This window comes from Callorhinchus milii, unplaced genomic scaffold, assembly GCF_018977255.1.
Source record: "Callorhinchus milii isolate IMCB2004 unplaced genomic scaffold, IMCB_Cmil_1.0 Scaffold8, whole genome shotgun sequence".
NCBI lineage: Eukaryota > Metazoa > Chordata > Chondrichthyes > Chimaeriformes > Callorhinchidae > Callorhinchus > Callorhinchus milii.
The window spans coordinates 21674741-21697364 of NW_024704749.1; the positions used below are offsets into that span (position 1 = coordinate 21674741).

A 22624-nucleotide genomic window follows, 5' to 3' on the forward strand; every position below is an offset into this window, starting at 1 on the left:
TGTTTGGAGGGAAGGTGAATCAATGTGTGTGAGGCAACGGGAGAGTAATGTCTGGGTTAGGTCCTATGTATTTTTACATATACTGTAAGTGTATATTATAAATCACTCTGAATTACTTTAAGTGAAAGGTGCAATATATGATATATACATGTATATAGATATATGTGTATATATAGATGGTCTTGCTCCTCCCTACCTCTGTGATATTAAAACTTCACCAACCCATCCACTCCCACTGCTTTATAGGCAGTGCCCTGCTCCACATCTCCCACCCTGACTCCTCCACTACGGCGGTTGCGTTTTTAGACACTTGCAAATTCACGCGGATTGAGTGACCAATTTTTTTTTTGAAAGTATTATTACCCCCGGAAAAGCGATCCGCCAATCGACTAACAATCGGGTTCCTACTTACTGTTGGGTAAACAGAGAAGTATGGAGTAAGGCCCGGGAATCGAAACCAGGTCTCTCGCTTGCAAGACGAGTGCTCCAACCACTGAGCTACAGGACTCCATATTGTACTTGTCTGACTAAATAAATAAAGAGCCAAGCAGACGTTTGACAAGAATTTCTTAACCGTTGAAATTCCTGGACGTTACCATGTCATTAAAATGATGGCCAATGCCTTAATACAGGAGAATCTTGGAACAGTTGAATGTCATTTGTGAGGGTCAGGGTGCCGGCAGATGCAATGGACTTGATGTTTGCACAATATATTGCATGTAATCAGCACAAAGTTTTAAAAATTGCAAGAAAGAAATGGCAATGGACTTTCACATTCTGCCAAGCAGAACACGGGAATATGTATGTGCTGGAGGTTTAAAGCTTGCCATGTTTCTCGGTATTTATCCAGCCAGAACAAGCCCATCTCATTGGGGTTTGGCTTCCAGGGTTGAGGACATGTCAACACCTCCAAATGTCATTGATGAGCAAGTATGATCCCAGGAGAAAGCTCACTCACCAAGGAAGCTATTTTTAGATTTTTGTGCTACTTTAATTGACCTCAAAAGGGGGGAATGGGGGAAGGATTGAATGGATCCTGTGGGATTTGTCTGGCTCAGGGACCAGTGCTTGAAACAACTGAGCCAGCAGCAGAAATACTTTGTCCTCTAAATTACCAGTAAGATTAACGTCCACTGAGCCATCAATACAGTTCATTCCTTATATCACAAGGCATTGTAGCCCATATCTCAGCATTGTATCAGAGGTTACCATAGGGCAAAGCCCTGTGCTGGAAGGACAAAATGCCTTGTGGTAGCACACTCCTCACTGCAGTCTCGCTGCTAATTGCAACACTAATACATTCGGCTCCAGAATATAATGTAACCCATTGTAAGAAAACAAATCTAACCATTACACAGACCATAAAGCTTAAAAAGACAGAATTCTGCTGTTTCTGTATTCTTTTTCACACTCTTTGAACTCTCGCTATAAATTTAAATGTACCAAATTCATCCCCTCCCACCAAACAAAAATTCAAATGACTAATTTGACTTGAATGTCAGACATTACTAGTGTGGATTGGCTGCCACATTTGGCTATACTGTGTAATGACATTCTGTATTAATACAAGTTTATAATTTATTTACAGATTATAAACTTTTTTGACTTATTAAATCAGGTTCTGATGGCCTTATGTTTAAGGTGGACACAAATAATGTGGAGTTATCCCACCTTTTACTCCTTCCTCATCCAGTTTGCCTACAATATCACTATGTTTGACAGCAATTACCTGTGAAGCGTTCTGTGATGTTGATGTTATAGGCATAGCAAATGCAAGGGATTATTTTATTTTACAACTTCACCCTCAAATTCAAATTAATTGGTAACTCGTCTCATTGTATTTATAGGATATGCTTCTGCTGCTACTACAGATTACCTGCTCCATTTGTTCATATTAAAAAAATCACTTCATTTCTAATCAACTTTACTTTGCAAATCACTTTGAGATATATTAAGTGAAAGGCGCTATGTACTGTACGGGCAAGTTGTTGGTGTAATGTGGTGCATGTTACCTTATAAGGGGATTCTGTCAGTCAATTATTCAATATCCACCATCAGAGCACAGCTTTCCATTTAGAGCTTGTAAGCCAGAAATACCTATAAATAAATCACAACCCATCTGGAATATCTAATACGGGGGGAAAGGGGGGTGGGGGGGGCAGGTAAGTCTGACTGCAATTCCTCCATTTGACACTCTTATAAACAGCTGCAGGTGTGAGACCTTCGTAAAGATTTTCCCGAATTATTAGCATCTTTTAAAAAAAATAACTGTTGATAAATAACTGTTGCAGAGAACATTGTTTGTGGTGTGGGAATGTGTGCCTGCGATGACACCCAACTCGCCAGAACAATGTCCCTTTAAAAATGCAGCCACGAATCGTTCATTGTCGTTTGTTCCTGTGAGTTGGTTTTATTCCCCCAACAAGATCACAAGCGCAAAGACTCCAGACGAGAATAAATTAAACAGAAATCTACTGTGNTTTTTTTTATCCTTGCATTTGATATCGCGCTTTTCACGTCGGGAGGACGTCCCAAAGCGCTTCACAGAATATACTGTAAAGTGAATTGACTGTATATTTGTGGGCGAACGCGGCAGCCAATTGCGCACAGCAATGTCCCACAAACAGTCGTAGATTGAAAATAACCAATTTATTATTGTTGTTGGAAGGCTGCTCGTTGTATTTTGCTTGGACGAACCCAGCAGACTGCACAACCCCTTAGAGAGAGGTGTCTTGTCTTGTCTCTGCTGGAGGACAAGGCTGAGCTGAGCTGAGCAGGTGGTGTCAGCCTCTGGAGACCTTCCTTTAATGTAGACCGAAACAGCTATTTTTTTTAAAAAAACACACAATATTTTGTCTTGTTCGTTTATAGTTCGTTTTTTTAAAAAAAAACTCATTTTCACGTCGTGCTTTTGAATGACAAAGTTATTTATTATTTATTTATTTATTTGAATGACAAAGTTACCTAAAACCAACCCTGAAAATATTCCCTTTATTTTTAACAATAAAGGGATCCCAAGCGATCGCCACCAACGGATATAGCAAAACCGTAGCCGAAATTAAGTGTTTACTGTGGGATTGTCTGCCTTTAATACCCAGAGCAGTAATTAGACTGACTGTACAGTCCTAATGAAGAGCCATCTCTGTTGTTCTCCATTTCTGAGGGATCGTTAAACAAGAGTATTAACATGTTCTGCTGCCCCACAGCTCAGTGCGTGGTTCCCAGTGGATCCCAGAGGGTCACTGACTGACCCGAGTCTACATGTCGAACACGGGGAGAGTCCTGTCAGTGAGCACTGTGTCTTATTTGCATTCATGTGTGTACTCACACACCGAAGTAGAGAAAAAAATAGAGCCACTGCAATGAAGGAAGTTTACTGCAAACCCGATGGCATTAAGGGAAGAGCATCTGCCCTAATCGGTAGGTCCTTAAAGGGGTTTAAATCATCAGCTGCCAGGCTGGGGGTGGAGGGGGCTGGGGGGGGATAAATCAGATATAAAGCTCTATCTAGACATTTCAACCGTTTCCACAGCCCTGATACATTTATTGCACTTTGTACCCTTAGTTTGCAGTGTCAAATGTTAAAAAAAAACTCAGTAGAAATAAATTGTTCAAATAAATATCCATAATTAAATACATGGTGGCACGAACGTGGCTCAGTTGCTGAGCAAGCAGAGAGCTGCTTCTCAGACAGATGGCCACGGGTTTGAGTCCCAAGTCCTTGCCACAGCTGGAATGGATTTATCCCTTCTCCACGAGGTCCCCAGATGGAGGGGTGGGATTGTGGGAGAGGGTGGGGGACTGGGGATGAACGGGGCATCTCTTACTCCAGAGTGATTGTGAGAACACTGCATCCTGCACAACAATTTGTACATTTGCAATGTGATCTAATTTATGGCAGTCGATGACTGTCTGGTTATCTGCTTCCTAACTAACCGCTTTGCAAATATCCTCTGTGCAGTATAAACTCCATTTCAGCAGCTTAGACAGATGATGAGATTGGTGAGGTGACCCGGCGTGAGGGAATCCCATTAATCGCATTTTGCTGTAAGAATGTAGGAACAAGGATGCGTTTCAGTCCACAAATCCCTTTCCTTGACACTACCCACTACTATCTAACGTGTGTCAGCTTGGCTCAGTGATAAGGCGTTATATCAAGTGAAACCATCATTATCATTATTTCCCCTAATCCCAACTCCCTGCTTTTTCACTATATCTTTTAATATTTTTACTTCCCAAATATCTATTCATCTCCTTCTTGAATCCTTCAAATCATTCCGCATGCACAGCTCTTTGAGATAGGAGCAGGACATTCAAACCTCGTATCACAGTGAAAAGAAACACGTTCTTGCCCTTTTTTCCTTAATTTTAAGATCAGTTCACACCAAGCATTCTCTTAGCTACTGCAGTGGAAGTTTATACAGTGTTTCACAGAGCCATGAAACAATTTATAACACTGAAGTACTTGCAGATGCTAAATTCCTATTTAAATCTGTCAAGATTATTGTTGTTTCTTTCTGCCTCATGTCTTCACAGTCTGTGTCCACTCTTGTAAAACGCTTTGTCTCAAATAAGAAAACCTTCAGCAATTTTTCCCACTTCCCAGACTTTAAGTTACATTTTGAGGAAAAAAACTCATAACATTTTCAGTTACATATGTATTTTAGCTCCATTTTATCACATTTATTTTTAAATGATTAGCACCAATGTCTCAAATGTGATTCCGTTCATCTACTATAGAAACTCTGAAAGTTCAAACACTTTGGCCCAGTGCGCCTACCAGTCTGACTTGAAGCATTGTTTACTTTCAGTCAAGTGCCAAGCTGGGACCAGGTTTACCTGCACGAAACACAAGACTGTTGAGCTACATCCACCAATGGATGTAGCTACAATTGCTGTTATTGGGAAAGGTGAGGTTACAAGGCTCAGGCTTGTAGCAATCCGCTGGCTTCCAGAGTACTCACCCACTCTTATCTGGCTACCCTTAATGTCAGTGCTTGAAGATGATCTCACAGGAAAAACGAAAAACAAAATCCACATTCGGAGGAGCTATGAATGATTGTAAATGCCTGAAGTTACTTTATTTGAAAATGAGTGACTCAATCAATAGCATTTAAACAAAACATTTATCACAGAAAATGCCATGTTAACACTATTGATTAGGAAGCTTTGCGTTTTACTGGAGGATTGAGAACACTGCTCTCGATAAACTCAAACACCGTGTGAGGATCCTGGTCTGCGTTAATGTGGATGACAGCCTGATAGAATTTGCCAAGTTCCGTGACGTGGTCATGATACACCTTCAGTTCATTCTCCACATGTTCCAGGGAGTCCTTGGGGTTCTGCTGGCAGCGAGCTTGAACCTCACTATTTGGTGCAGGTTTGTAGACGGAATGATATCTAAAAAGCAAACAACAATTACATTACACAGAGGGTTTGAGCTCACACTTTCCATCAGCAGGGTATCTATCCTTCAGATGAGATGTTAAACCAAGGTCTAGTCTGCCTGTTCAGGTCGATGTTAAAGATTCTGTTGCATCCCAATTGTTTACAGAAGTACACAGCCACGACACTTCACAGTGAATCCTGAGAAGTGCTCTGAGACAGCCTACCCGATGTGAAAGGCACTGGATCAAATACAAGGATTATTTTATCTGTAAAGAGAAGGGAGTTTCTCCCACAGTCCTGGCCAACAATTCCCAAAGCTCAATCAGTTATTTATGGCTTTTGTAACACCTTATCAGGTACAAATCATCTGTTGCTAATGTCTTCAAAAATAGTCACTACGCATGACAGCAGTCACTTGTAAAGCATTTTGCGACGTCTCAATGTTATAGATACAATATCATATGCAAGGATTATTATTCTTGTTCGGGAATATTCGAATCAGCTTTCAGGGCATTAAATGATTTAGAACACGTTAGAACTGATAAGTAGGTTTTATAGCAAATGTTTATGCTCAATCACAATGCAATGATTTAAATTGAGATAATATTTGTAATGATTAATTAAATATATAATGGTTATAAAAATCATAAATTCTTTGGGACCAGCTGAGCAGTGCTGCAGTAAATGGAGCTAAGGTGATTTGTTAATGTATGTTATTATTTTGTCAATTATATTTGACAAAATCTGATATTTTATTATGGGTGGCGTAATTTAAAATGGGCCCAATCTAACTTAAAAGCAAATCAAATGTGAAAGACCAGCAATAATGGGTATGACAGAAAACCATTACCAGTAAATATTGTGTTCCAAAAGCCCACATTAAATTATGCATTTAGAATGAAACATTTACCCAATCTGCAAATAGAGGATTGCAAGATTTTGAAAATAAACTAAAACGGTAAAGAAAAGCAACATAATCTACTGGCAACAGTTTACACTAACTTTCTGGAGCTTGGTTCTTGCTGACCATTAATGTTTTTCTTATTGAGAAATGAAGTACAGAACTTTTTTGGAAAAAGGGTGAGATGAATGAGGAAAAATATTACAAGCATAGGTGCTGAAATAGAGAACTGTAAAGGGTTTCAAAAGGAAAAACAGGCAAGTTTCTGGAAATGAAAAGGACTCAAGGTTGTTAGCGAATGCGAGAGATATGTGGAAGGAAAAATCTTTTGTAAGGTTAGATGGGTAACGGGGTGAAGCGATGGCCTACTCTGCTCGAAATCTCTCCAGTAAGATAACAAAAATGTATTTGACCATTGGATAATTGGTGATTTTATTGGTTAACACGGTTGATATAATTCATCACCAATTTAACAGCAATACCGACCTTTCACCTGTGACTGGATCCGTTGTCCTCAGTGTGAGACGCTCAATGATAGCATCATCAGGAACATCCATAAAAAAAACTCTGTGAAAAAGTGAACAAATTAGACAGAAAATTACACACAGGCTGAGTTTGTAGCAACATTATGAATCATTATGAAGTAGAACTGAACCAATCCAATTCTACATGGAATATAATATAACAGTGTAATGCAGTGTAACACACTATCCCTCTCATGCAAAAGACACTATATAATTGCAAGTTGTTGTTATAGTGTAGAGGTTTCTTAACACAATAAAGTAAACCTTAACACTGGAGTCAACAAGTTGGTCTCTACATAAACAGAATAGTTTTTTTTCAATAATGTAATGTCTTATGTAAAGAGATGCATATCTGAGGCCACAAATGTAGATGGACTTTATTGAATCTCAACGCAGAACTTTAAAAATAAATTGTCATTAATTAAAAAAAAAGCCAAGGCCAAAATGGGCAAGGCAGCACTTCTTGTGTTGAATACAATGAAGCACGTGTCATGGATATGTGGGGAAATGGGAACCAAGGAACTGCCACTATATGGAGCTGGTCTGTAACACAGAAAAGGGGAATCTTCCAGGGCGGTTTCACATGGCACTCAGAGCTCTCCGAGACACTGCCCGTGTGAAGGGCACTTCACACGGTTCTAGTCTCTCGGAGAGTTCTGAATGCCATGTGAAATGTAAATTGTTGTTGTTGTAAAATAGGGTTGGAAGGACTTGTCATTCTTTCTGGATGGGTAGGTGATCCAGAACGGAGAGCGATGAATGAAGAATCTCACTGCATTCCTCTCAGACTTGTTACTTTCTACAATCTTCAAACACCGTGGGTCCTATTCACCCTTCGGCGCTTTTGAGGCTTATCTGGAGCTTCTCCAAAATTTCAAAGAACTCTCCGGAAGTCTACTTTCTGCATTTTCACAGAAGAAAAAATGCCAAACGAGATAAGCTTCTGACTCATGGTCACAGCCTACAATAAACATATTGCGAGAAATTCAACTGTAATAATATAGATACAAGTCATGGTGTAAATCGAATATATATTGCCGGCAGGGCGAAATGTTAGGCAAGTTTCCTTACTCCACACGCCTCTGTTTACCTAGCAGTGAGTAGGAATCTAGTTGTTAGTTGATTGGCGGATCGCTTTTCCAGGAGTAATAATCCCTTCAAAAATAAATTTTAAAAATAATAATTGGGTCACTCAATCCACCACTGTTTGTGGGACACTGCTGTGCGCAATTGGTTGCTGCGTTTCGCCCACAAAATATACAACCATTTCCCTTTACGTACATTTTGTGAAGCGCTCTGAAATGTCTCGGAGACGTGATAAGGCGCTATATCAAATGCAAGGATTATTATATATCTTCCATCTTCAGAATCCTGTCCTGTTTGCTCCTCGAGTCAAGTCAGTCAGTCAGTAGGTCGATGCCCATATAGCAGACGCACTGGTCCTGTCTCGGAGACACAGCTCCTCCAGCTCAGCCCCTGCTGGCCATTTCTTGTTCAAGTCATAATTGATTGTGACAAATCTAACCCAGTTGTGAATAAAATCTCTCCAGGGGGCAGGGGAGACACTGTATTTTGGCTGCCATTAACTGCTAAATTAGCAACCACTTCAAGCAAATTACAACATCACATATAAAAACTCATGAATCCAATTAAAAATAAAAATAACTAAAAAACTGACGACCTGTTGATAAAATCTTACAATAAACCCCAAAACCAATCTTAGTGAGGCTCTGCACAGAATTGATTACATATTTAACTATTCATTATAAATTAATTTAAAAAAAACACACATCAAGAGCACCCCAATATGTTCAAACGTTGCAGGAAGCTGGCAATCTCACATTCAACTGTGTAAATGTTCTAAAAGGTCCTGAATATTTTATGATTATTTGTCATAAAACAGAAATAATAACTACTGAGCAAAGCTATTAGTATTAATATTTATGCTGCCCGTGCTGAAATATTCATGGAACAGAGAAAGGGTTGTAAGATGAGAATTAATTTACATTGTGCGCTGTTTACCAACCAGCCTGATGTTTAGGCAGTTGACAAGCACAGATATGGATCTGTCACTCAGTTTCAGTGTCAGAGAGGAAGGTGGCTGTCAGCTTGAAGATTGAGTTTCTGACAACTGAAAACCTGAAAGGCTTTCCCCTTCTCTTTTTTTAACATTTTATTTGTCCACTTTTTTCCGCCTACGGCTATGTATGCCACCCGTTCATCCGATCACCCTTCCATCTGCTTAAATTAACGAATTAATGAGAGATACACTCTACACCAGCCCAAAATGTTTATTGGTGATTAAATTATAATGGGAGCTGTATAATTCATAAACCAATTAGTGGAAGTGTTAGCTGATTTGATGGGATGAGGAGGTACAAACTGCATTAACTAATAGAGAGCTTGGGGCTGCCGCTTGCCTGCCGCTCCGATTACGTGTCTAATTGCTTTACTTTATCTGCCTGTCACAGATAGCCATGCATATTTCATCGTTCTCAAAGACTTCAATTGTTTACTTTCTTGTTGATCCTGTAATATGTAGAAGCTGAGCCAAGCTTTTGTGTAGTTAAAACCATTCAGAATTGAATCAGTTTTGGGCTATGTGTAAGGGAGGCTGAAAGAGAAGCCCACTTATCTCTTTTGATCTACTTTGGAGCTCATTTTTCTTTAATTTCCTTTCTCGTCATGCCTACTTGTCTTTCTCTTCGTTTGGAAATGTGTGGTGGTCTCTTCTTAGTCTTTTTTATTTGTTTTGTCTATCAAGGTGAGAGTGACGGTACTGGGAAATAGAAGCTTTTGGTCTTTCACCCGGTGACAGCATCAATCACTTCCAGTTCTGGTATATTAATTACGTGTAGTGTACAGCACTCTCCACTGCCCTAGAAAATGGGACTGAACTCCTACCTGTAAAGAAGCATCTCCAACGCACAATAGAGTAACAGTTACATTGCTTACACCAGTAATCCTTATGGTGTCTGCGTGAGATTACCCAATTAGGCCTGAAAGGTGGGCACTTTTATGCAATGGACTCAGCATCCACTGGGAAATGGTTCTGTCCAAACTCATTTTGGTAAGGACCCTTAATGTTTACCAGAGAGAGAGAAACTTTCATCTCATCTGTCTGGACTGGCCCATAGCTCTTTTCTCCACTGACAAGAGACAGACACAGTTGCTGTGGGGCAAAATTAATTTAATACCAGTTTTTTTCTCTCTGTGATGAAACTTTCTGCCTCTCGAAGACATTTCCCCCCAGGATCCTGGCTGAGAGCTGACAAACCCACCACGCGCACACACACACACAAGTGGATGAAGGACTCAACATCAGCCACAAAACTTGGAATTAATGTCTGATAAGAGCCTTGCAAAATCAGTATCAGAGCGGCCTCTGTCACTGGGCCACCAGACCTATATATACAGTTTTTTTTAAAACCAACAACACACTTATGCTGCAAAGTCCCAAGTTGTCATTTTTTTAATAAAAATCAAAATGTATAAGACATCCTGATATAACACATTGTTTTGACACAATGGCTAAAATCAAATGTTGTGGATTATTCTGTGAAAATATTCAGTAAACGCCACATGTAATTTAAGGTGAAACAACCGCAGTTCACAATAGTACATGCTCTGGTGGACTACCATTTTTTACTTTGTGACATTTTTCTATTGAGCGAAGCCTCATTTTTTCTTTGACCATCAAGAACACAAGAAAAGCTCAGCTGAGACTTGAGGATGGAAAGGAAAATAGCTACATAGTCAGTCTATAAACAGATTCCAGTGCTGCCAATCTCTGAGCTAAAGGTTATGTTCTCAGTTGACAGTTTATCCATTCTTGTCATGTCATGGAGACGTCTCAAAAGACGTGATAAGGTGCTATATAAAATGCAAGGAATATTATTTTTCTGCCATTTATTTAGACAATAAAATGGAGCCTTTATGGCTCTATTAAGATGTCCTTTAGGGAAGATCAATTTTAAGAAACAATACTTGAAACACATGGAAGTTGCTACTCAGTTAAAACAGAAACATTTGTTCTTTATTAGGTTTCCTAGCTGGCCTCACTCACCTTTAAAGTGCTAAACCTCTACCTGGGTGCACCTCATCCAAGAATGGCCATGTGCCAAATCTATTTGCTACAGATCAGCATATGACAATGACAATTCCTAATCTATTTGGTGCTCCATTCTGTTCTATTTGTTTTTCCTGGAACAACCCAGGACGGCAATGACCCATCCAATGGCTTGCACAGGTCAGTCAGTTGAGCTTGGAACAAAAAGTCCAAATCCCAGTGGATTCACTCAATACTTTTTGTATTCCATATCAAACATCAACCTCAGTCGGGTCAGTTTGAGCTCATATGAAAGTGCCAACAGTGCTACACCTACCTGATTAGATAGTAATTTTTGATAGATTAATGAGCTCACAAAACACAGCATTTTTGAACAGAATGTTTGCATTGCAATGTTGGTGTCCTGGATTTGGGGTAAAGTCAATAAATCCACTTTAGTAACTTCTCCTTTGCTGGTGAGCATGTCTCTGTAATTTATATTAACACAATCTTCAAAATTCATGCTTACATCTACCCCTGATTCGTGTCTTCACGAGTGATTTAGACTTTTTGTAAGCACTAGAGTTATAATCGTAAATAACTAACAATGTTTCAATGCAGGAATGGACATCAGCAGGAGTTTGATTCCTGAATGTCCTCTGAAGGCAAAGATGAGTTGTTAAATCCTAACGAAATATTGAATGTGGGTACTTTTATCGCAAATGTAATTTTAAAATTAATTAGAAAAAAAGAAAAAATAGAAAGAAGCCGGTTTGTGGCAAGCTTGTTCTTCATGTCCTGCCCGTCGAGTTACAGACTCAGCAAATCTGGTCGCCTGGAAGCAAGTTGTGTAATACAAGCCAAAGACTCATGAGAAACAATTGACTTAATCCGTTAACCAGAGCTTTTATATTTACAGTTCAGTATTTTTGGTAATATGGGGATTAATGGAAACAAATGCTGTAGCAATAGCAATCTATAGAAGACAGTAACAGGTGGCCTAAAAGTCTTACAACATTTTAAACTTAGTTGGACTAATGCTTTCACCATCTGGGGTTACTGTGATTAATGATATAGGTTTAGCGGTTGGATGTTAGATCATCAATTAATGAATTGAAAGATCTTCTCCTCAAAGCATTCCGATACTCGGTTTTCAAATATCAACACTGTCACTCCGGAGGGAGGCAAAGTGCAATGACACAAACACACTTTCCATTTCAGTTTCGCAGTCCATGGCAAAGGGAACATTTTCCCTGTGAAGGAGTCACCACGCAATGGGTTTATTTTGGGACAGTGAAGAGCTATGCAGTGTACCGGTGTGCATTGTGGTGCTTCAGGTAATCAGATAGTTGTTAATTAATGAAACTGTCAGGTGAATCTCTCATCTTGGGTCATCATTATCCATTCAGGAACTGGATCCCAATATCATTAACAGTATCCAGTGCAACTTGCAGCTCAATTAACTTAATGTTATGCAAATGATGCTCTCATCATCAGCTTAACCTACAATGTTAATAGCATAATTGGGCCTTCAAATAGGGCAATTAAACAAGGTTCCTTTCATTAGTCTTACAAGGCTAATTATTGTTAATAGGAGACAGGGACAAGATCCCAAGACTACGAAGCAGAGGGGCAGCTGTCTGAAGAATGCAAACTAACACATAAGAGGATTGATTATTAATTCTGCAGTACAGTGTGGGATTCTTTTGAAAGACACACAGAATGAAATATTCAGATGAAATATTCGGTGAATTTCACTGTTGTACTGCAAACCATTGAGACTTTCACAAAGTACTTTCCTCACAAGAGTCCTTCTCATCTTCTACAAATACCCAACTTTACTAATCCGAATTATTTGTTGTTACTTTGACTTCTAGCAACCTGCACATGTCAGATCAACTACTCTCAAATGTATCAGCTAATAGCCACACAATCATACTCAGTAGCTGCAGTCTCTTAAACTATCCTTTATCTCACCAAGATTTTATTTTGGTTACGAATAATCAATCTTTGCTGCATCGTCTATTGACCTGATAACTGTTGCAGTAACAAACAAGCAAACATATTAACAACTACAATATGCACTTCTTTCAATCCACAATGTACACATCAACAGTGAGCCCACATCAACCCTGAGCTCAGCTCTACTCAGCCAAAGATGCACAAGTGTAAATCAATAAAATAATGCATCTTTCAACACAAGAAGCCATTTGCCCTCATTGTATCTGTGCCAAAGTTCACTGAAACTATCTACTGATTGGGTAGCTCTTCCAAAGAGCCGGCACCGGCATGATGGGCCGAATGGCCTCTTTCTGTGCCGTAACATTCTATGATTCTATGATACTCTAATCTCATTCCCTCACTCTTTTCTCTCATTTCCCAGTCCTATCATGGACTACACAAGAAAATAAGCCACAAAACTCAATCGACTTTGACACTGAAATCGTATCAGCTAGTTGTTATTCTCTTTGTATTTACTGTAATGTACTATGATGTTGTACTGCAGTATAAAAAAGAGCATTGATCCAAGAATAATTTCTCATCTGTGCCAGTGGAGTAAGTACAGCAGCTTCAGATCTTTTACCCACTGTGTGTGGAAGGAAGAAACGGATATAAAATAATTGCTGGAAAATGGAAAATGCCATTTAAATAGCGGCATTTTTCTAGCTTGCTCAACAGACATTCATTTAATTGGACCATCGAAGGCTTAAGACCATATTTACTGTTGGGAACAAACCATTCAAAAATACATTAGTTTTTGAAAGTGAAAAAAAACAAACAAGCTTATTCATCAGTAGTGACTGACTAGTGACTCCTTTGGTGTTTGAGGGTGGAAACCACACAGGAGGATTGCTACCCTAATGCTTGCGGAAATATCTCTCTCTACATATCAAGGCGAGTGCAGATTCTTGCTTTTTGCACATTTGGTTCTGAAGCAAACACATCTTCTGAGTATACAGTTGCTGAATATATGATTACCATTACTGAGTAAACAAATATCATTGCTAAGAACACTGTGGCAAGTACACAGTTATTGTTACTGAGTATATGATATGCTTACTGAGTGTTGTTGCTGAATATATGGCTATTATTATCTAACATACCAATACTGATGCTGAGAATACCACCACTGTTACCGATTATATGTCTATTGTTACTGTCTAACAAAGCATTTCAAGACCTCTCAGAGGCACAATAGGGCTCTACTTAAAATGCGAGGATAATAATCTGTTTCTGACATTACTGCTGTTGCATAAAAGAATAATTTCCTGGTACACACTGGTTGAAAGCAAAAGAAAGTTTCCTCATTTATAAACTGCTGTACAATTTGATTCCAGATCAATGAAATGAACAAATCTGTAAACACCACTCGAGTCACACTGGCAGGTTAGACCCTTATTAAGCTTTAACCTAAATGCTCTGGTTAAACAGGAAGAAACAGTAGTTAGCAGTGGCTGGTTTACATTGCTGAAGCAATATCACTCTCAGTCTCAGAGCCTGCTTCACACCTCCTTCTCAGCAAGGTATTGGGTGAGGGGTGAACTCACAGCATGAGCAGACCTCCAAAATCAGGTGTTACTTTCACTATCATCGAAGAGCTGGTCACACACTGGTCCTGCAGTGGGTGTCGGTCACACATGCCATTGAGACCAGGTGGTTCCAGGAGAGGCAGTCCTTTACGATATTCCCTCACAAATAGTGCACCTCTGACCCATGTTGTACTTCACTGTAAATTAACATGAAAAAGCAACGGTTCGCTATGAATTATGCAGATCTTGCACAGAATATAATTAGAAGCAAAACTGGAAATGAGAAGGAGTTTGCATGAATTGTTTGTTTAAAATTTGCCAAAGCCTCATCTTTACACACAGCCATTTTGCAGTCAGCTCCTTGCAATAGTGCATCTATTATTTTGCAGAATAATCGAACACTGCCATCTCTCACCCAATGGAAGCGCTTTCTCTTCAAACAGAACCAAAGAGCCATGAATATTCCACTCCACGCCCAACAAACTTCTTGTAAATGGCAGGGATAGAGGACAGGTATAGCTGCATAAGCACTGTTAATGAGGAGGAAGAAGCTAGTGAAGCACGAAGAACTGACACCGAGCACTCAAAGTGGCTAAAGAGTGAGGTGCTGGTAATGTGCTTATTAACCTCTCTTGCCCCTGGATTGTGCTGTAGATTTCAACTCCATTTTCCTGTTGAACCCTCTATTAATCTGCTGTGTGTTCTCAGTAATCCACACGGGGATGGTGCTGGAGAAAGCTGAAGTCTGTACAAACACATCCCACTGATGAAATTCGTTTACCTGTGCCTAAGTAGTGAACTGTCTCTGCTGCCTTTCCCAGCGTTAGCTCAAATTTAATTCCAGCTGGGTGAGTTGATTTTCTCTGGCCAATTTCCTTCCTTCTTCCTCCTCCCTAAAAGGTTTTGCGCTCGGTCTTCAAAACAGTCTTTTTTTTAAAAAAGCTGTTTTTTTCTGGAAATTCTTTGAAAACTACAGAAAAGCAACTTTGAAGTTGAGACTGAATGTTGAGACAGTTTGCCAAATTCTGGATGCTCTAAAATGCTAAGAAAATAGAGTAAATCTAGACACAGATGGAAGTTTCCCCCTGAATGTTGTCAGGGTAATTGATCATCGAAGATGTACCAACAAAACGTAATTTTGTCCTTGGTCAAAGTTAATTTTCCGACAGGTATCTATCTCTCAATGAGGAGGTAGCGTGATGCCTGCTATATAGATGTCCTTGTATTTTCACTTCACTGATGGCCATGTGGAATCGCCTGCTGTATTCCCCCCTCCCCTAACTTTAGCCCTTCACTGCCACCCTGAGACCACCTCACTCAGCTCAGATCAAAGAACATGGACAAAGAGCCATCACTGCCACTTAAGTACTCACTGGATAAACTAGCTGAACCTCTCTCTTCCAATTTAATAGTTAGGATTCTGACCAAAAATATGTACAGTGTACAGTCAATCCACTTTGCAGTGTATTCTGTGAAGCATTTTGAGATGTCTCAACAACATGATAGGGTGGTATATCAAATGCAAGGATTATTATTACTAAGGTAACAAATCTATAGGCGAGGTACATTGCACACACTTTATACACAGGTTTAAAGGTTGTACAAATATCTCACCTGTTCATCAGGAATCCTTTTTCCTCTAGCAATGTAGCCTGTTCTATGTCTCGGGGGAATCCATGAAGCACCCACCCCCGAGTAATGCAGTCTAGTTTAGACAGTCTTTCTTCCAGACACCTCAATACCATGCTATCTGGAACTAAACACCAGACAAGCACAATTACATCATTACATGATAAATCGTGTTACGTTGAAATATGTTGAAATATTTCAACCTGCTTCACAGAGGTTTCTATAAGGTGTACAGTAGAACTGTGTTTTTGCAGATGTAGAAACAATATGCGCTCAGCAATATCCCACAAACAGCCATCAAGTGTGACTTTGTTTTAAAAAATCTAGTGAACGTTTGTCCAGAATAGTGGGAGAAACTCCTTTCTCTTTTTTAATAGTCCCATGAGATCTTTAACGTCCACTGAGCGGGCAGATGGTTCCCCGATTTAATGTCTCAACCAAAGGACAGTATCTCCAACAATGCAGCTCTCCATCAACACAGCATTGGAGTCTCGGCCTGGATTGAGCTCAAAGTCCTCACGTGGGGCTTAAACCCAACACCCTCTAACTCAGACACAAAAGTGCTATCAACTGAGCCAGGCTCACGGTCATGTAATTTCTTGAGGTCAAACGATAAGTGGTAACTGAACTGTTCGATAGATGATGTCAGTTCCATTCAAAAGCGTTCACCCAGTCTCAGTCTATTTTATACTAAAATGTAAGTTTGTGCAGAGCAGTGGAAAATTCTTAATTTCCGGCTAAATTTGGAATCAGTTTTTTTTTAAGAATTGTGGAAAACCAGGACCAACAGAATGATCCCACGGGCTGAAACGAGGCAGAATGTTAGGTCTCCAGTGTGCAGTTGGCGGTAACTATTCAGCATTTTTGCATGAATACACAGAGATTCAGTGATGCAAAGATGGAGAGTCAATGCATCACTACTGAAAGTGGAATCAATGCTGAATCTTTCAGTGTCAATGTGGCACTGAAGATAATCTGAAGTTTTTTTGATATGCCTGCCATCTTCTGGCTTGTGGTTGAAACAACAGCTCAGTTACAAATCAAAGCCACCTCGCAACTACTGCACAAGCAATTATTTCTGATCAGGACTTTGCTTGCCTCCTGCTTGCATCATTTGGGGGTGCGCTGGTTCGTTTTTAATTTCATTCCCAGCATTTCCACTTGCTTTTCGGGTAGTTTTACAGAAATGGGTTCTGGTTTATGTCAAAATAAACCCATCCTCTATTCTGGAAACAGAAGCACAGATACAAACGTTCTCCAGGATCCGTGGTTTTTCCACTGTAACCAGTTAAAGGAGAAAGTGCAGATTCTGAGCAGTTTAAATGTTGAATTTGTCACTGTGAGAACCACGTTTTAATTAGGGATAGGAACACAAATGAATGTATGAACAGCAAATAAACCCCCAAAAAATATAGGGCAACTAACCCTACAATGAATATTAATTGCAACATTTTTTCGCCATTGTATTCCTATAGTCACAATGCTCTGTCTGGGCGACCCATCAATTACTGTCAATGATATCAAACACATGATGTGAAACTGCTTTCTCTCTCTTCTCCTGCTGCTCTACTGTTTATCAGTCAGCCATCAGTTGGTGATTTTTCCATTCGTCTCTCCCATATAAAACATTAAACTTAAAAAAAAATGATGTTTACAAAAGTAACTTCTGACATTAAGAGCTCCAACCCCTGATATTGCTACAGGATCACACTGCGACTTGGTGCTCCAGTGGGTTACAGCGTGCTGGTGAGAGCTGAAGGGTTTATTGATGGATTGGATGAAAGTGTCCCCAGTGGATCATATGTGTACAAATCCTCTGCATGAAAACGGCCACAACCCCTCAATCAGAGAAGCCGTAAGGCTCAACAGTACGGTACATTTAGCTTGACAGATGAGAGACAATGGATAACGCACTGAATCGAAGATGTAATATTGCTCTTGTCCAGGTATATGGAATTAAATGAACATAACAGCCCACAATAATGGAAAAGATACTTCCATTCTCCAGCAAAAATATCTTCTCAATGCTGATAAAACACAGACGCAGCACACACACACACAAATCACAGCTGCCTTGAGCGTATCAGAGCGATGAGTACTAATTAACATGTAAAGTCTATAGATGACTCAGTGGGTATTGCTAGGTTAATAGTTCTCCAATATACTAATTGAGAATTAGCACTACCCAGTTCAGCAGTGAAGGTCACAGTATTTGGGATATGTCAGGGGAATTTATACAATCACAACATGGAACTGGCTACATATATGTCTAACTGATGTATACAAATGTAATTTTGTTGTTGTTGTATGGGAAAAACACAGGAACTGCACAGCAGGTGCTTGAAACCAGAAGATTTGAAACAGCAAAAACTTTTGACTTGACTCGGTGTTGCCTCGTTGCAGGTTCAGAAACTAAATGTAATAATAATAATCCTTGCATTTGATACAGCGCCTTACCACGTCTTCAAGATGTCCCAAGGCGCTTTGACCGTGCCTTCGGTCACCCTCCTTCCCCCCCTGCCCTCCAACCTTCCCCAATCCCGACCCCCAGCTCGGGTCCGAAATGCTGATTGTCCAGCGCCTTGGGACATCCTCCTGACGTGAAAGGTGCTATACACATGTAAATTTTGTTGTTGTTCACAGATTATACTGTAAAGTGAATTGATTGTATATTTTGTGGGTAAAACACGGCAGCCAATTGTGCACAGCAACGTCCCACAAACATTGAAGTGGATTGAAGTGACCAATTTTATTATTAAATTAAATAAAATTAAATAAAAGTTTGTTAAGAAAAGTTAGAGATTTGTTTGTGAAGTGTTAAAATTGCTGCATTTTTGTTAAGTGTTTTAGTATTTTATCTCAGTTTGTTTGAATCAAACATTCCTTTGCCCAACAACAGATGAAGAATAGACATGCCTTGCAAAATGCTATATAAAAAATAAACTAAACGAAGGGACATTTTAAAAATGATTTAAAATAACTTCTATCCACCTCATTGGGAGAGGATTATTCTTCTAAAAAGAAAAAAAAACATGGTTTCCTGTTTTAAAAGAATAAACATAAGAGAAAAATAACACTTTTTAAAAAAAAAACTTTTTTCCCAAAAAAAGTGCGTTGCACCACAGGACCTCTCGCACCTCTGAAAAATTAAACTCGACAGATTCAAACTGTCCTATTTCCACTTCAAACGAGCAGGGGCTATGCTCTCATCCTGACTCATCTTCAAACAGCAGCGCCCCAGAAACTTTCTTTCAGGCGAGGCTGAAACAGCCTCCAACTCCCTCAAGCACTCTACTGGTTACTGTAGCTGCTGCCTCTGCCTGTCCTAATTATACCCATGTGAGTCTATTAATCAGCTGGTAAATTATTCAGTAACCCTCTTCTCTGCCTTCAGCTAGTACAAACATGCTCTAAGCAACGGCTAGAGGGAAGTGCAGGGGAGGTCCCACTGGATCTCACTCAGAGATATTCTGTGTGTTCAATGTCTCCTGAACTCCCTGCTAATGACAAGGGAGATGGACTCTGGCGGTGCCTGAATCCTGCCCTTTGTTCAATATCAGAGCACCGTCAGTGGAAGGTCAGCAACCTTACCTGGTTGGCCTTGCTCGACATAACTTTGCACTGCTTCCCCAATCTTAGTCTGGGCCGCCGTTGCCTGTTTCAGTAGATGTCCAGAGGATACTGAATAGAATATAAGACATGGTCAGAAAAACTTCCAGGGAGAGAGAGAAAAAAATACAAAGTCATATAAATGATCCAATAGAACTAAAGCTCCAATAAGTGCACACAAATGATTTCATTATCCCTGTACATTGCATTTATCCTCACGTGTAGATTTTAAATTACTTCCAATTACCGAACAGATCAATTTCAAGATCCTCTCACTCATTTTCAAATCCCTTCAAGCCCTTGCACCTTCGTACCTATCCGATCTGCTTACTCTCCCACTCCACCATCCGCTGCCTCCGCTCCGCTGGCTCCGGCTCATTTGTCCCTCGCCCTCTCCGCTCCACCATCAGCCTTCAGCCACTACGCCTCGAAACTCTGGAACTCTCTCCCTCAATCCCTCTGCCTTGCCCACTCCCTCCCTGCGTGAAGGGCGCTATATAAATGCAAGTTGTTGTTATTGATGCTGTCTATCTATATTTATTCATAAATTCCAGTTTCCAAATGTACCTCTAAGGAAACACAAGCCTGAAACGGAGACTGACAATGGTCCTATAAAGTCAAAAGTCTGACTGAATGAGCACTCACCATCCACTATTTTGTATTTTTCAGCAATCATGGCTGCCTGCAGGTTTTTCCCACAGCCGGGCGGACCATAGAGGAGAATATGCGGTGCGTAGGGAGCCACAGAACGATGACGGCTATGGACAAAGGTCATGACTGTGTAGAACCAAAATGAGAAAAGTATTCAATTAGCATCCTGAACTGTTTGCTAAAGACTGACAATGTGACAAAGCAAAAGATGCTCATGCAGTATGAATAACAACAATTACATTTATACAGTGCCTTTCACTTTGGAAGGATGTCTCAAGGCGCTGGACAGTCAAGGGTTTGTATCTGAGCTGGGAGTTGGAATCAAGAGAGGTAAAGGGTAGGGGAGTTGGGACGATAGTGGATACAAAGTCAAGTTAATAGGAAAGGTAGAATTAAAATCAGGCAGGGACAGAAACATGAAAGTAGGGCTGAGAGGAGAGGCAGTGGAAAAGAATAGAGTGGTCAAATGTATCGAAACCGGCAGAGAGAGAGAGGACTAGGAGACAGAGAGAGTCCTGGTCACAGCTGGACAGAATATTATATGTAACTTTGATCAAGGCTGTCTTCGGACATTTACAATTTCTTTTAAAAAAAGCTAATTCTTCTTACAAAACACAAGCACTAATTATATAACAACAACTTGCATTGTTTTTTGCATTTGTATTGCGTCCTTCACGTGGGGTAGTGTTCTGGGGGAACCTTAACACATGGGAGAAAATAATTCTGGTAATCTCTAAGAGTGAAAACAATGGGACATCTTAAGCACAACACGGGCACTTTCTTTTTAAAAACAATCCTGTAGCTCAGTGGTTAGAGCACTCGCCTCGCAAGCGAGAGGACCTGGGTTCGATTCCCAGGCAGGGCAAAACTTTGGGCAAGTTTCCTTACTCCACACGCTTCTGTTTACGTAGCAGTAAATCAGAACTCGGTTATTAGTCGATTGGCAGATCATTTTCCCGGGGGTAATAATCCCTTCAAATAAATAAATAATACTTTGGTCACTCAGTTCACGACTGTTTGTGGGACATTGCTGTGTGCAATTGGCTGCTGCATTTCGCCCACAAAATGTACAGTCAATTCACTTTACAGTTTATTCTGTGAAGCGCTTTGAGACGTCTCAAAGACGCTATATCAAATGCAAGGATTATTATCATTTATTATTATAAAGCAATCATTTCAAGCAGGCTGGGGAAATGCCTGCACACACGAGAATTTGGTGTCAATTTCATAGTTAGCTAAAAGTAACTAAAGTGTGTTACTCCATATTTTAAGATCTTCTCCGTGTAAGTGGGGTTCAGAAAACAGTTTTTAAGTTAAGTTTAAGAAGGTAGGTTTTTAAACCAATCACAGTGATTGGTATGTTGACTGTGTTTTGAATGGCGCTACCCTGTGTGAAAGGCACTATATAAATGAAAGTTGCTGTTGTTGCTGCCTGGTGGAAGGAATATCCTGTTTCATTGTAGTATAACTTATACTAAAAAATTGCATAAAGTGTTCAACATTATAGACTGATGTAATATTACCTACCCTGTGAAAGGACATCAACAGTGGGCTGATCAGCATTAATGACTTTGCAGATTTTCTTGTAGCTGCTCTGTACCCCATGGCTCTCCCTGCGATATTCCAATAGTCTTGTTACAGTGGCTTTCTCAGTTAATCCCTCTGGTTCCCTGAGAATGCCTTGCTTGTCAGGGTCTTCTGGCCAGTTAAAGGTTATGTGATAGACTTCTAAAACAAGACAAAAGGCAAGGTTAGACAAATCTGCTGGTAAAGCTCGAGGCCAAACATCAGCTACACTTTTGAGTCAAATGTAACTTTATCTTTGTTCAAATCAGAAAAACTGAGCAGTTTAACGTTCTTCAATCCCTTTTTCCCCCCTGTTTCTTGATATGATGAGCCCATTTTAACTGTGGTCACCAAACAAATCTACATTTGTTTCCCAACATTGCCTAAAAGTATCCTCAATTAGATAAACTACGACAGGCACATATTAAACCAATTATTTTTCTCTGATGAAAAATTACAGCCTCTGTAGTCTATGAGGCAGAGCAAAACAAAATGCAAAAAACAATGCCCATTTGGCACTGCATGTAAGATTGAAATAACACCCAGCAAATCTCTCTCTCTCTCTCCACATACAGATATATATCTACATATATACAGGAATTGTGACAGTAATGGTTGAAGACTAATATGCGGAATTCCTTTGATAAAGAGTTAATAAATAAATAATAATTCATACCTTCGGTGAAGGGGTCAATTCTTTTCCCGAGATTTCTTTCAATTAGCACGGTATCAGGAGCATCGAGTATGACTGGGGGTGGAGAGAATGCAGTTAATGTGT

The 22624-nt window shown here is 39.9% G+C and overlaps 1 protein-coding gene across 2 annotated transcripts in view; it reads right to left on the reverse strand.

Annotated features, from left to right (window-relative positions):
* Positions 1-4203: 4203 nt before the first annotated feature.
* The window catches only part of ak8 (adenylate kinase 8), a 44448-nt gene continuing 26027 nt past the window's right edge, over positions 4204-22624 (reverse strand). For both annotated transcript variants that reach the window (XM_007902746.2, XM_007902747.2), the window contains 7 exons: positions 22523-22594; positions 21808-22008; positions 20275-20406; positions 19612-19701; positions 16006-16147; positions 6776-6856; positions 4204-5400 (listed from right to left, as the gene is read on the reverse strand). In XM_007902746.2, the coding sequence (XP_007900937.1) occupies positions 5160-5400; positions 6776-6856; positions 16006-16147; positions 19612-19701; positions 20275-20406; positions 21808-22008; positions 22523-22594 (959 nt within the window). In that variant the 3' untranslated portion in view covers positions 4204-5159. The remainder of the gene's footprint in view (positions 5401-6775; positions 6857-16005; positions 16148-19611; positions 19702-20274; positions 20407-21807; positions 22009-22522; positions 22595-22624) is intronic.